At 40.2% G+C, this 15166-nt stretch overlaps 1 protein-coding gene and 1 non-coding gene across 2 annotated transcripts in view; one reads left to right on the top strand and one right to left on the bottom strand.

Moving 5' to 3' along the window:
* Positions 1 to 8461, bottom strand: part of DCBLD2 (discoidin, CUB and LCCL domain containing 2) — a 96607-nt gene extending 88146 nt beyond the window's left edge. Inside the window, exon 1 of the mRNA XM_023211954.2 lies at positions 7901 to 8461. Within this exon, the coding sequence (XP_023067722.2) occupies positions 7901 to 8105 (205 nt within the window). The 5' untranslated portion in view covers positions 8106 to 8461. The remainder of the gene's footprint in view (positions 1 to 7900) is intronic.
* A 6223-nt stretch (positions 8462 to 14684) lies between these two features.
* On the top strand, positions 14685 to 14790 carry LOC111545369. Its single transcript, XR_002732421.1, has one exon. It is a non-coding gene; the product is annotated as a U6 spliceosomal RNA (small nuclear RNA).
* Positions 14791 to 15166: the final 376 nt, after the last annotated feature.

Raw genomic sequence — 15166 nt, 5'->3', positions numbered from 1 at the left:
ATTCAATCCCAGCCCTCATTACAGTCTAAAAAGAAAGATGAGTTACATATTTTAAAACATTTAGAGTGGTAACTGGATGTCAAATTCAACAAGGCTATTATTTAAATCCAGGTATGTCCAAGTCCAAAGCCTCCAGATTTTCAAAGACCACTGTAGTAAGAAAAAAAAAAAAAAAAACACACAACTAAAACTAATAATAAAGATAGACAAAGCTGCTTGGTTTTCAAACTAAAACAAAAACCAAAACAAACAAATAAAAATCTGACAGTTTAAATGACAGTTTCAGTAAAGCAGAAACAAAACCCTTGCTTTTTTATTGCAAGGGTTAAAAAATAAATTAATAATATAACAAATATCTGCTGTGTGCCAGTCACTAAGAAAATATACAGCACAGATGTAGTCTACCATTTAGAAAGTTTGTCCCTGAAAAAAGCAGAGATATAATATAAGGTACCATAAACAACTGAAAAAAGAGATGTGTAAAAGCCAGTGGCATTTTGAGCATGTTTCCAGATATAAAGTAAAAGTGCCGTAAAAGTGTAAAGCATACCAAAACAAAAGCGTGCTCTGACAAAGAGGAAGAGGACAAAGTTTCAGGCAGGAGGCAGTCATACTGTGCAAGGATTAGCAGCAGGGCAGGAGTTCAGCTGTACAAATCAACTGTACAAAGTGAGAAAGTCTGCTAAGCAGTAATCCCCACTTTCGACTTGATTAGCCAGTCCTAATTTGTGGCAGATCTAATCATGATGACCCCATGACTTACTCTTGTAACTATGAGCTATCCAGAACCAGAGAAAGCAGAGAATGGGGATTATCACATGGGCCCAAGTTTGGGAACTGTCCAAGACCAGAGAAAGAGCATTGCTGAGATGATGGATCTGGGGTGCCTGAGCTGGGAAGAGATAACCAAACCTGGTGACAGCCAAGTGAACCAGGTGAAAGAGGAAGCACCTGAGGCTAATGTCAGGCCTAACATCGCAGCTATAAACTACTCAGTCTGCCCCTCAATGGGAACTCCTCCACAATACGGTCCCTACCAATCTTTCCAGTTTCCATTTCTCATTACTTTTCTATTACACCAGATGAGTGAAGCTACCTGAATGCTCCCCAGGAATATCCACTGGCAAGAAAAAGGAGACAGGCCAACCACTAGAAACAAAAACTAGGGGAACTTTTATAATATTGGAGATGCCTATTGAAGTCAGAAGCTGAAAAAGCGTGCAAAGGAGAAAGTTTGCCCAAACTGCTGGCACTGATTTAAGCTGTCACCGTTCTAAAGGATGACCCATCTGCAGGGAGCAGAGCTTTCTAAGAAGTTGCCATGTCTATTTTCAGAATTTCAGCTTGAAGGACTCCTCTCATAGTCAAGGGTATGCAGCAAAGGGGTCTTCCTCCTGGGAAGAGGTGGGGCTGGGAAAGGCTGGGAAGACTGTCAGGCTTCCCAGGTAGCAAACAAGTAGTAATGGTCAAGACATGGCTCTGTTCCTAGCTCTTGAACTGACCACTAATTATAGGGATCAGGCAAAAGACAACAGCACGAAGTGCATGCCGGTGCCCAGGGAGGAACCAAATAATGTGCTCAGGGTAGCAGATTAACTCTAGAAATGGGGTTAATTCACATAATTTAAATGACAGACACGATGATAAGTATTAGAAATAAGAAAATGAATAAAATTCTCTCCACCGGCAGGAATAAATACTTAGAATACAGTGTGGAATGTATTATCTGGAGATGAGTGTGTGGGGACTGTTAGAGAACTCTTCATAAAGGGAGGATACCCAAGAAGGGTTTTGAAGGTTGATCAAGAGTTTACCCAGAAGACAAGGAAAATAAGGACATTTCAAGTAGAAGAAACTGCATATATAAAGAGGTTAGTATAGGGAACAAGGCAAAACGACATGAAATTATATCTTAGAAGAACAAAATTAGCTCAGTCTCATATCTGAACTATACAGTGTGATAAGTGCTGGCATTAGACTGAGTCAGAGTGAAAGGGAGGGACCAGACTGTGAAAAAAATTACATACATAATATGCAAAGGAGTTTGGATGGTATCTTACAGATTATAAAGGGGCTGCTGGCAACACTATGGAAGTCATTAACATAGCTCCAAGAGGAAAATGTCCCAGCATGTGGTACCACGACTGGCGCACAGGAATTAACCAACAAGTGTTTTTCCAATAACTGGGCAGACGCAGGGCATGAGTTCAAGAAGCAAACAGTGGAGCAGGACCAGAATGAGTTTTGCTACTCCTTCTAAAAAGGTGGAACTTTCACACTCCCACTTCACTGACTCCCCATATTCTAATCTTATGACCTTACTCTTCAAATATCTGCAGTTCCTTGTGGGTGAGAAACCTGCCAACCCTTCAAAGCTTACCAATCTAAAACCACTTTATCAGTGAGGCATCTCCTACTTCTCCAGGAATGGTGAGCTCTTTCTGCCTTACATAACCTTATTATAACCTTCCTTGATTATTATTATAGTAGGCGTCTCCTGCTTCTCCAGGAGTGGTGAGCTCTCTCTGTCTTACATAATCTTCTGATATCCTTCCTTGGTTATTATTATATATATTCCAACCTGAAGATAATTACTTTCTCAAATAGACTGTAGGTTCTCTGAAGACAGTAACAATGTTTACTCTTCTCTGAATGTCTCAGGACTGTACTGAGGTATGTGCACACTCTCTTGAGAGTTCACAGTTGGTACCCCTTCATACTGATAGTTCTGAATGAGAGTGCCAATATCTTAATAAAGAGTGCTAATATCTTCTCTTTGATCCCAGGCAATTCAGCTTTGAAGGTAAGGTTGCAAGCACCCTACTCAACAAAAGCCTTGCAGGGAATTCTGGGCCACTCTCCTTAAAAAGCAGTTGAGGGAACTTGCATCTTGGGATTCTCCCATAATTCAGGTAGCAAATCAAAGTTTTTCTTTCAACTACACACCCGTCAGGGTGCAGGTTGAGCTGGTAAGTGATGTTTTAGTAGCCCTTGGAAATCATCCAGTATCTCATCAGCTTCAGTGGGCACTGCACTGGCACTCACTAGATACTAGTTTATCTGAATATCTGTATTTTCTGTCCTCATAGGTTATACTAATTTAACTCAAACAATGAACTAAAAATTAGCATGATATTTGTTTCTAAACTTTTTGAACTGAAATACTCTCAGAGATTTTTCTCCAGAATGAAGAATTCAATTAAATACAATAACAGCTCTGAACAATATAGTAATTACTTCATAAATACTGAATGTCTTATAAGATTTTGCATTTTGAAATTCTTGTCTTACTGTATTCTGTAGGTATGCTTACATGTGCTAAATTAGCCTATACATTAATTTTACATAAACACACTATGAAAATTACAACTACATAAGATTATGCAGGCATGTGAATATATAATAGAAAGGAAAATTAAAAATTACAAGTTGATGGATTAGAAGATGGAACTGTGGATAATCATCTACATTTTTAGTTGTGAGTAATAATCATTATCTATATAATATTTTAAAATAAACACAAAGTGCTATGGCCATAAGGTTGTTAAAAGAAAACTGAATCCGGGAGCCACATCAGAAAAATTGCCAAATTGTCTCAATTCATATTTCAACAATCACACTTAGCAAATATCACTATCTTTATGAAGCTTTTCCCAATCCTTCTACAGTTAGGTCATCATTCCATATCCTTCCAACTAATCAAGAACTGGAAGCAGAAACTGTCTACTTGTATGCATTCAATTAATGTCCAACATTACTCCCTGAACTTCACCTCCCAGTGTCACTTTGAGAAGTGTAGTCCTAAATTTAAATTCTACTCCTATATAAATCTAGCCCTTTCTCACATACATGATCTGATTAACTTTCAGAAATTAATTCATTTGTCATTTTAATTCTAGTACTGGTATTTTACTTATGCCAATTCCACCATTTTAAGATTTTTTTCATGATCGTCTTTAAAATGAAGCTCAGATGTTCAAATGGAATTATCAACTATCCCCAGGGAAAATAATGTGTTCTTTTTGTTTCTAACACTGAGAAATCTACCTATAATTCACCTGCAATCTTACAATCAATTTTTCATTTACAAGTTTCAAAAACATGGTGTTTAAATCTGATCATTCACACGTGTGGAATGTGTGCTGTTTCTAATTTTCATTTTGTAAAACTAATTAGAAATATAGCAGAAAAGGATGCTTTGATTTATTTGCTTCTGAACAAAACTGCATAAGAGCCCTGATGTTTATCAAAGAAAAGGCAACGGAAATTTCTAAATTAACCTAATGTCAATGTGAAAAATAATTACTAATGTTTATTTGCAGAGAGAAATAAGTTTTTATTTTCTGACAACTCACAAATATTGTTCAAAAATACTTCCCTGCATCACAAGCAAATAAAGGCATTCCTTGACAGAATATAAACTTTTCCACACATTGGTTCCAAATATAATCAAATAACTGAAATATCCTTTTTAAGAATGAACCTGACTTTTTCACAGATTAAATTAGAAAAGAAAAACTAGTATCTTCACAACATGTTATATATTAATAAGCGTAAACAAATCAGGCTTAACGGATCTTAAAAATTAATTCTCTGATATTTTACCATGTACAAATTACATTCTAACCGAGACAGTAGGCAAGCCTTCCAGGACACAAATGAAGCTGAGTCCCTGAGATGAAGAACCCAAATTCCTACAGTCATAATGGAAACCAGAGACATAAAATCATAGTAGATCATCAACTTCCTACAAATTTAATATAGTAGTAAATATGCTACCAGCACATGTTTCACCGATTTAAATTTTTTAGAGATGTACATTTTACAAAAAAAAAGTTTTCAATAAAAAAGATTTCGAAGACCAACTTCTTGATATCCAATTTAGAACTTTACGCAAATACGAGCCGTATCTGAAACATCAACATAATAAATAGAGGTAAACAAACACAATATATTTATAAATCTATGACTGAAACAGGACTGGTTAAAATACATCTGATGTGTAAAGCTGGTAAGTTTTCAAACTAGTGATACATTTTATTCGGAGCCAAATAAAAAGAAAGGTCATTGTGAAAAGAAAATCTATTGAGGAATAGCTATGTATGACATTAATTGGAATGAAGGTAATATATTCTGCTATTTCAAAATGATGTCAGAAAGAAAAAAGACACTGAAGCACATTTCTACCTCAACATACATACTAGATGCATTTCTACCTTCAGCTGTCAAATGAAGAAAAAAAATCTATCAAAGAAACCTTTTTTGCAGTTTAGTTTTTATTCTGACTATACGTAAATTACAGAAAATGTAGAAAACTGTAAAGAAATGTCCCCCAATTTTACCACCAAAAGACAACTGTCAACAGTTCATTTCCTTCCAATCTTAAGACTTCTTATAGAGTAAAAACTCTATCTTGTAGCTGAACATTACTACTTGTACAAATCCCCATTGTGAAAAATTTTAAAGGTGTTTTAAACAGACGTCTTTTCAGGTTATGTGAGGGAGTATCAATAGACCCAAAAGAACATCTGTTAGACAGGGAAGACTGGCTTAAAAGGAATTCCACCACAGGTTGCTTTAGGGTCCTTTGGGTAAAAAATTTAATTTTTAAAAATGAGGAAATTCAAATCTCAAATAATTCCTGAGTTTTCAGATGATGTATACCTAATTAACTCTTAATTTATCAATTTAGTAAGCTCAAGATTAATGATAATCATTTATAGCTATGTTAAGCTTTTCCTTTTGCAAAATTCCTGCATACTATCATTTCATTTATATCAAGCTATGAGATAGGTATGCATTCTCATCTTAATGATGCAGAAAACTGAGGTACAAAGTACAAAGAGATTAAATATTAAATGATTTAGCAAAATTTACCCAAGCAATTTAGAAGAACAGAACTAAAGAGGAAATAAAGTCTTATAATTATGAGAATCATTTCTATTTATGTTGATGTTTATATAAGATGACATTGTTAAATTGTTAAAGAGAAATGTATTTGTTAAAATGTTCTGGTAAAATAAATTAAATCTTAAAAAATGAACTAATGTTGCATGTCTGATTAGACTGGTCTGTTTTTTTGTTTTGTTTTTTTGAGAAGGAGTCTTGCTCTGTCGCCAAGCTGGAGTGCAGTGGCACCATCTCGGCTCACTGCAACCTCCACCTCCACGGTTCAAGCGATTCCCCTGCCTCAGCCTCCTGAGTAACTGGGACTACAGGCGTGCATCACCACGCCCAGCTAATTTTTTTGTATTTTAGTAGAGACGGGGTTTCACCATGTTGGTCAGGATGGTCTCGATCTCCTGACCTCGTGATCCGCCCGCCTCAACCTCCCAAAGTGCTGGGATTAGGCCGGTAGACTGGCCTTTTCTAAAAACAAGGCAATCCCTCATTTGGAAGGGAGACACGTAACTGATTCTATATTGTCCCAAGATTTTTTTAATAACATGATACAAACACTATCAGATCCAGAAACAAGCAAAACAGAGTACTCTGCCTATGGAGTAATATGCCTTCCTGCATCAAGGTACCTTATATTCTTTGTGTCTCGATTTCCTTACGTTTGAACTGGGATAACAATAACTATCTCAGCTGGCTGTAGTGAAGATTCAAGGAGTTAATAAACACAAACCACTTAGTCTAGTCCTGCCCGCCACAAAGTAAGCCCTAAGTGTTAGCCATATATAAGCCTGTTTTCCCCGCTACTAGGAGGGAAATACATCTCTACAATGGAGAGAAGGATTTCATACTTCAATATATTAAATGATGTTCAATTTAGAAGACGATCTAACTAAAACCTAAATACTAAGCATTTAATTTTGAGTTACTCTATACAGAAATGTGTCTAGATCTAAGGGGTCAGTACGCCAAATACATTTTTTCCTTATAGTTAGAGAGATTATATTTCCACATGCCTGTCAAGGTTCGGCACCTTCTCAATGACAGGCCATGATTCCATACTTTACTGAAAACCATGAAAGCAACATAAAGCTGCGCTTAAAGGTAGAGAACAATTTTCTCTTTAAAAAACTCTCTTCCTAGCAATAAGTAACAATCCAATCCTTATCCTTCCCACTGCAATAAAATGGAAAATGCAATGGAAAAATCTGTTCAAAAACTGATGCCAAACTGATTCAAAAAACTGTGCTACACTACCGGAAAATAGTACTCAAGGGGAAAAGAAATCACCCCGCATTCTCTTTCCATTATGATAATTACTTAATAAATAGTTTCGCTTGTTCTGGAACAGGTTTTTCAAGGATTGTAGGTGGAAAAAAAAAAAAAGTTTTGTCACTTTCTGGGAAGGCTTACCTTTAATGTGGAAAGCTTCACTTGGGTAAATTAGCATAGCGTTGGGTCAGAACCAGTGTTTGACCAAGGCAGTCCTCAATAACGGATTGTAAAGAACATGTTCTGAATCCAAGACTCAGAGATAAGCAGAAACTACTCCATTTGCTTCAGAACCCGAGCTCTTTCACAAAGATAATTACCACCACTTACCTTTAATAGGTTTAAGATGCTAGTTAATTAACCTGCCTTCCTACAGTCTCCATCCATCCGTGCAACTTAACTTTAGGGGTCATTATCTCCAAAGGTTCTTTTTCCTCCCTAAAAATTTCCACAGAAGGATCTAATATCAACGAGGCTTTCATAGCAGGGTCTCACGTCCCCCTTTCAGAGAAATAAATGGCCTTGCCAAAAACTAAAGCCGCGCCAACTTGGGGGACAGAGGGGCAAGAGCCTGCCTTTGCAACTCAACCCTGTGAGTACCGAGCCAGGTCTGGCCACGCACTAAAGCGCACCGCGCCTCCCTGCAGCGTCTGCAGATTCGTTCAGGGACCAAGAGACCCGGCGCCCCGACGGAGGCTGCCCCGCCGCTCACTCCCCTGGGACCACTCACCTTGCTGGGCTCCAGCGTCGTCGAGCAGCAGGAGCAGGACAAGTAAGAGCAGGAGGAACAGAGGCATGGAGGAGGAGGAGGAGTTGGAGCAGGGAGGGAGGGAGCGGGAGAGGGGGAGCGCGGCCCAGGCGGGGGCGGCGGCCGCGGCCCGGACTTGGGGACACTGCGGGAAGCGCCTGGCTCTCACCACCGCCCGGCTCGCCATCGCGGCAGCCGGCAGTCCGCCTGCATAGTGCGGGCGCCCCGGGAGCCCCGCGCGCCTCGGGCCGCGGCACCCGACCAGGAGACGGCGGCAGCGGCGGGAGAACTAGAGGCAGCCCTCGTCTCACCCCGCGCCGGGACCCTTCCGCCCCTCACCCCGCTTTCACCTCCTCCTCCTTCGTCCCTTCCCTCCGCTCCCCGCGCCGAGACCCCAGGGCGGAGCGCAGGGGAGGGGAGGGAAGGAAGCGGAGTGCTCGAGCGGCGGAGGGCGGCCGCGGCGGAGCTGGGGGACGCGCCTCCCGCGCAGCGATCCCCACCAGGATCCCCGCTCGCCGCGCTCGCCCGCGGCTCTGGCTAGCTGGCAGGGAGGCCCGCCACCCGCTCCCTCGCGCTCCCTCTCGCTCGCGCCGGCCACGCCCCCTCGGCGCCACGGCCAATGCTCGGCCAGCTCTGGCCCGTCTGCTTCCGCAAAACCCAATCAGCATGCTCGCTCCTCGGTCGACCCGCTAGTTCTCCGGCCCATCCCGCGAGCTCCCCCGCCCCTTATCTCCCTCTTCCAATCCCCTTCGGTCTTTGGAGGCGTCCCACCCGCCTCCTCCAATCCGGGTCCCGCCCTCAAGCTTCGGATCCCCACGGCCCCCGCCCGGCCCGGGCGCCAGTTATTGTTGGGACCGCAGCCCAAACTGATCCCGCAGAGGCGGCAGCTAGCTAGTCAATGACTTCCGGGACGTCCCCCATCCCGCGCTCCCAGCTCCTCAGGCCCAGCTTGCTCCTTGCTCCTCGCTCCTCCGCCGCACGTCAGACCACTGGAAGGGGGTGGGAAACCTGGATCCTGGATTGTTTTAGCTGGGAACTGAGTCTAAGGGGATTTTAATTTTTTTTTTTTTTAATGGCAGAGCGTGGTTTGTTTTGTTAAAATTGCCGCCAGTTGTTGCAACAGCTCCGAGTTACAATAATAGATGCAGTGTTCAGTTTTTAATATATGTGTTCCCTATTTTCTCTGCCCTTTTTATGGCGGGGGGTGGGGAAGAAAAAAGTGTAAAACAAGATCCGTGCCTCAAAGGCAATTTAAAGCTAACATCCTAACCTTCATTCAAACATTCTACAAGGAGTTGTTGAGCACCTGGTATCTATTTGCAGACGTTGCTACAGAAATCTTGAAATGTGGAACAGAGATGGAAATATAGCATGCAAGTCAGAATGAAGTAAGTGCTAATTAGAGTCGCAAGCAGTTTGATGAAGACTGTAAGCCTATGAAAGGACAAAAAGAGGAATACAGAGGTCTATACAGTTATTTATTTTAGAGAGAAGAGAGTGGCCATCTAGGATGTTTTTAACAGCAGCCCCTGAAAGGACAGTGGTGTCATTAACAAATACAAAAAACTGCTAAGGTAGAACAAGTTGTGTGGGAAAGTAAGTTAATTTTGGACGTATTGAAATTGAGATGCCAACTTAGATAATAAGTGAAGCTATGTAACAGGCAGATGGATATTTTAGTCGAAAGCTCAGATTGCTTTGAAATTATGGCTCTGGGAGTCATACGTAGTCATACATGTATACTATATATATGTATACATAGTCATACATAGATGTGATATTCAAAAACATGGAAGGGACTGATATCCTCAAATGAAAATCTAAGTTGGAAAGGACTTTGGAGGTCGTATTTTTCAACTCCCTTGCATATTTCTCATACAATAACCTCTTTAACCAAATTGATTCAATTAGCATTTATTAAATGGCTAAGAAACCCTATTATGCTCTAAGCCATTGTGGGCATTGGGCATAAAAAGTTTACTGAGAAGAGCTTACATTCTGGAGGAGGAGGTGACATGTAAACAAACCTATTGTTATTAGTGCCCTGTTAGAGGTGTGCACTGGTGCCGCAATAACACAGTGAAAGAAGTTCAAAAAAACCCGACACAGTTGGAAACTCCAGTGTCTTGAATAAGAAACTAAAGTGAAAAAGGTGATCTCAGGCCAGAGGCAAAATAGGCTGGGTCACAGGCTCAATAGGGAATGGTGTTGATGAAGCTGGATTGACTACTGCTGACTTAATAGGAGGAACTGAAGACTAGTCTGGAAAAGTTAGGAGCGGCAAGATCTAAAGCAAGCTAAGAGTGAAGATTTTATTTTGTATCACTGAAAAGTAACTAAAGGGTTCTAAGAATGACATTTTTTATTTTTATTATTATTTTTTTTTGGTTTGTTTGTTTTTAGACGGAGTTTTGCTCTTTTTGCCCAGGCTGGAGTGCAATGGCCCAATCTCGGCTCACTGCAACCTCCGCCTCCTAGGTTCAAGCGATTCTCCTGCCTCATCCTCCCTAGTAGCTGGGATTAAAGGCATGTGCCACTGTGCCCGGCTAATTTTGTATTTTTACTAGAGCCGGGGTATCTCCATGTTGGTCAGGCTGGTCTTGAACTCCGAACCTCAGGTGATCCACCCGCCTTGGCCTCCCAAAGTGCTGGGATTACAGGCATGCACCACTGCGCCCAGTCATTATCAGGTTTTTATTGTAAAAACCGCAATCAGCCAGTAGGGTGAGGAATACATTGGTGTAAGAGCAAGACTGGAAGACAGGGAGAGCCAGTCTGCAGTTAAAGGGAGTGATGGTGAGTTTTTACTGCATTAAAAGTGGGCTTGGGAAGGGGGGACCAACTAGCGGAATATTTTTAGACTTAGTGACTGATTACATGTGGAGTGTAAGGAGTTGAGGAAGTCCTCAGGTTTCTGATAGAAGGTTATGTCTTTCCCACAGTAAGGAGTACAAGAAGGAGAATTGGTTTGGTTGAATAAAGAAGTAGAAGATAAAAATCATAAATTCAGAACTGAACCTGTCAAACATGATGTGCTAATGTGGCAAGCAGTCAGTCATGAAATAAGGTTTCTAGTAATAGTGCCTGAGACAACCTATTTCATGTTGAATCACTCCTTTCACAGGACCATTGAAAGAGAAGCTTGAGGTCACAGACATGGTGGCAGAGCAAGGTATTATGAATCTTAGCTTGGCATTCTATTGACTGCATAGAACTGTGGCAGAGGCAGAGAATTCACTTAAGAACTAGCACAGTTATGGAGCATTTCTGGAAGAGGCAAAATTTGGTCTCTAGCAACCCCTACCCTTTAGTACAGCATGAAAAGATCCAGACTACATATCTCTAAAGCAAGAGGAAGGAGCACTTACATTTCTCATCACTGTCTTACTTACTGCCCAGTGTTTTAAAGGGTTGTTAGAAGTAGAGACTAGAGAGGTGAAGAGGTTCTGAATTGGGTCACTGGCAGGGAAAAAGAGAGGGAGGTGAGAGCAAGTTGGAGTTATATTTAAAGCGGCAAAATCAAAAGGTCTTAGTGACTGATGCCATTTGACTGTTTCTGTGTTATTTTATGCCTCAGCTCCCGGAGGTTTGCTTTGGAAGACAGGGTCTGGAAGTCTGGCTAGAGAACATTTGTGGTGCCCCCTATTGCTTTAATGTATATAGGAAATTACAAATATAGCACAGATGTGGGAGAGGATTGATGCTGTTGCACCCTTATTCTCTCTACTTCTGATTGTTGTCTCTCTACTGAGTTGCCAAACAATGACAGAAGGCTGCTCTGAAATGACCAAAATTTTCTCCTGTATAAATGTATAAATGACCAAAATTTATACACACCAAAGGAATATAACAGGCGTTCCTTTCTAAGACAATGCCTGGGTAAAGTGGAATTCTAGTTTATAGTACCTTTCTTACTCTCTGCATGCTGCTCTAGACAACTTTGTCATGATCTTTGCTTCTGGGTACTTGGTGTATTTGGAGATTGACATCTTATGAGGCAGTGGGAGCAATACTTGTCCGGGACCATTTTACCCATGCAACCCAGATGCATAACCCAGGGGCAGGTCTGGGGATTCTAATCAAGTCTCAGAGTGGATAGGTTTGGAGAGGGCCATCATTGTAGCAGATAGAGGCTCCCAGAAGCTTAAAGTTCCTCCACAAGGCAAGCCCAGGTTCCGGCTTCTTTCTACAGGGTCTCGAAAGTGTGTATTATTTTAATGTATTTATGGTTGTTTACTCTACATTAAGATATTTAAAAATAAAAATAGATTCTCAACCTAAATTTTAATTTACCAGACCTTTCTCTTCTTTTTATTTTTTCTCTCTCTTCTTCTTTTTCTCATTCTTTATTGCATGTTTCTTAATCAGTAAAGAATGGAAGAATAAAGAAAATCGAATTAATCTATAGAGAAAAGGGGAAATATAAAAAGAATGGTTACATTCCACTATTCCTACTTTCAAATGAATCCAGGATCAGCCAACTGCTGAGGAAATGAGAATGTAGGAAAAGAACCTGGGGCTGGTGCCTTTGTTTCTGTCTGTACAGAAACATCTGGGTTTCAATAGAATGATACGGTAAGAATCATTTGGCACCCATCATTGCTATTAAATGTCTGTTAGCATTAATGAAACAAAAGAGGCTCATTAAAAATGGCATTTATACTGGAAACCTTAGGATGATGGTATGTAATGAATCATTGGTGAGCTTTATCAGTGACTGTGTATTTTTGGCAGGAAAACAGAAAGAGGGAATGAACAAGAATGTACTTTTGTGATCTTCCAGTGGGGTAGGAGAGAAAGAAGATTGTGGCAGTTCTGGGGAAATACTTCAAACATCAAAGACCATAGCCTTAAGATCTGGTTACTGTTCTCACAGGAGCATTTTCTTTGTCCTGTTGACTGGGAAAATGTTTACAGCCAACTTTCTGCTAAATGTCTGAATTCCGCTGAAGACTCTTTCTTTCTGTGAACAGAAGTAGTTTGGATACATTTTTCTCTTTATCTTGCATGCTTTTTTCAGTTACTTATTTCAGTCAACTCTCCTAAGTTTATTAGTCATATTTTCTTAACATTTGTAAACTTTTTAAAAGATATTTGTTATAGCAAATTTAAGGCAAAAGTGTCAGAAATCTAATTTATTATAGAAGGTATTTAATTTCTGCCAGTGGATGATAATGTTAAATGCTTCTCTGAAAAGATTAACATCTGTATATATCAGCAACATGACTCACTTTTAGCATTTTCCATTTGCATCTTCATCTACTGCAACCATCTTACTCTCTTTCTCTCTCTCTATCTCTCGCCCCAGTCTCTCTCTCACTCTTGGTTTTCCTAGGAACATAAGGAAATTAACCAATTCATTTTCTTATGGGTCATGACAAGAAGGCTTCAGTTTAGTATTTTATCTCTGATGGAGATTTCAAAGGATTTTAGTAAAAGCATGTGAAAACTGCCTTCCATAACATTATTATCATGCCTAGAAATTAGGAAGCTAATTATACATGGATGGTTAACATAGCAGTAAAATGTGAATAGTGACCATGCTAGCATATTTGAGATAATATGATTTAGGTGTCCTGCAGGCCTCCCCTGCTATATGCCTGTATCCTTTCCTGTGGGACTTTTGCTGGCAACACAGTTGAGAATTAAATGTACAGAGTTGAAATACTCTTTGGATTCTGAGAAATTACGTTTTGTGAGATCATGGAAACAGCCCTAGATAAGACTCTTGTATACAATTTCTGCTTGAAAGCGCTTTGTAACCTCCAGCAAGGCTCCTAATCTCTCTAGGCCTCAGTTTCCTTGCCTGTAACAGAAAATGATTGGATCCTATTCTAAATCTGAAGTTTGATAATATTTCCAAATTTTCTTTATTCACATCTCCCTTTCACCTCACACCAAATTCTAAATCTTCAGTTCCCACATTTCTACCTAATGAGGAGGGAAAAGAACCAAAAGCTGATAACTGCAGAATTGGTCTCTGGGAAATAATTGTCTTTGCTGAACACCAATGCACCTTAAAGGGTGTGTTTGATTTGGAAAATAATCCCCAGGTCCCCCAAATGCATCGCAGCAATGTCTATGAATGGATCCCCAGTTTTATTCTGTGAAAGAAGCAAACAGAACCTTGGACAGGCAAGGTAACCTTCTCAGAGAGGAGATGGGGCCAGGTCAGAGGAAATAAAACTAGTTAGCAACTTGGCAGGAAGCTGGAGCTTCAGAGAAATAAGAAATAGAATTTCCCAGTCATTTCAATGCAAAGATTCTTTAAAAACAGGGATATCTAATAAATAATTTCAAGCTGCTTGCTATATATGCTATGTTGTAATCTTCCCCTTGCCTTCCTCCCAAACTCTCCATTGAGTTTACTACAATCACAGCCTTGACTGTGACTGTAGGGAGTCTTTCTCTTGACTTGACTAGGGGAGACTTTCAGCACTGTGAGTGGAGGACATGCCTATTTCCACATAAGCAAGGGCAGAATCAGCAGATGGTGAAATGAAAGCATGGATCAAGGATTCAGAGGAAATAGAAGATTACTGTAACTAGAGGTTTTGAGAAACTTAAATCTTCACACCACTCCCCACTCTCTTGACAAGAAACTAAGTTCCCATCCCTATATTAGGCAGGATGTTTGAACCATAGCAAGCTAGAGGATTTGGAATCATCCAGGCAAGTGACATCTTTCACACTAGGATAAGCAAATAATAATATAGTAATTCAAATTTTTATTTTCTAAGAATGAAGAGAATGGAATTGAAATTGGGTGCTCACTTCAGTGGTACATATACTAAAATTGGAACAACACAGAGACGATTCACATGGCCCCTGCACAAGGATGACACACAAATTTGTAAGCATTCCGTATTTTTCAAGTCTGCAAAATAACCAGCTAGCATCATGATGACAAGATCAAATCCGCACATAAAAACACCAACCATAAATGTAAATGGGCTAAATGCCCCAATTAACAGACAGAATAGCAAGCTGGATAAAGAAACAAGACCCATTGGTATGTTGTCTTCAAGAGATCCATCTCACATGCAAAGATACACATAGGCTCAAAATAAAGGGATGGAGGAAAATTTACCAAGCAAATGGAAAACAGAAAAAAGCAGGGATTGCAATCCTAGATTATGAGAAAATAGACTTTAAACCAACAAAGATTAAAAAAAGATAAGAATGTTACATAATGGTAAAGTGTTCAATTCAGCAAGAAGAGCTAACTATCCTAAGTATACATGTACC

This window comes from Piliocolobus tephrosceles, chromosome 2 (assembly GCF_002776525.5).
Source record: "Piliocolobus tephrosceles isolate RC106 chromosome 2, ASM277652v3, whole genome shotgun sequence".
In the NCBI taxonomy this organism is placed as follows: Eukaryota; Metazoa; Chordata; class Mammalia; order Primates; family Cercopithecidae; genus Piliocolobus; species Piliocolobus tephrosceles.
Note: the sequence above shows the minus strand (reverse complement) of the source record. Positions and strands in the feature narration are given on the sequence as shown.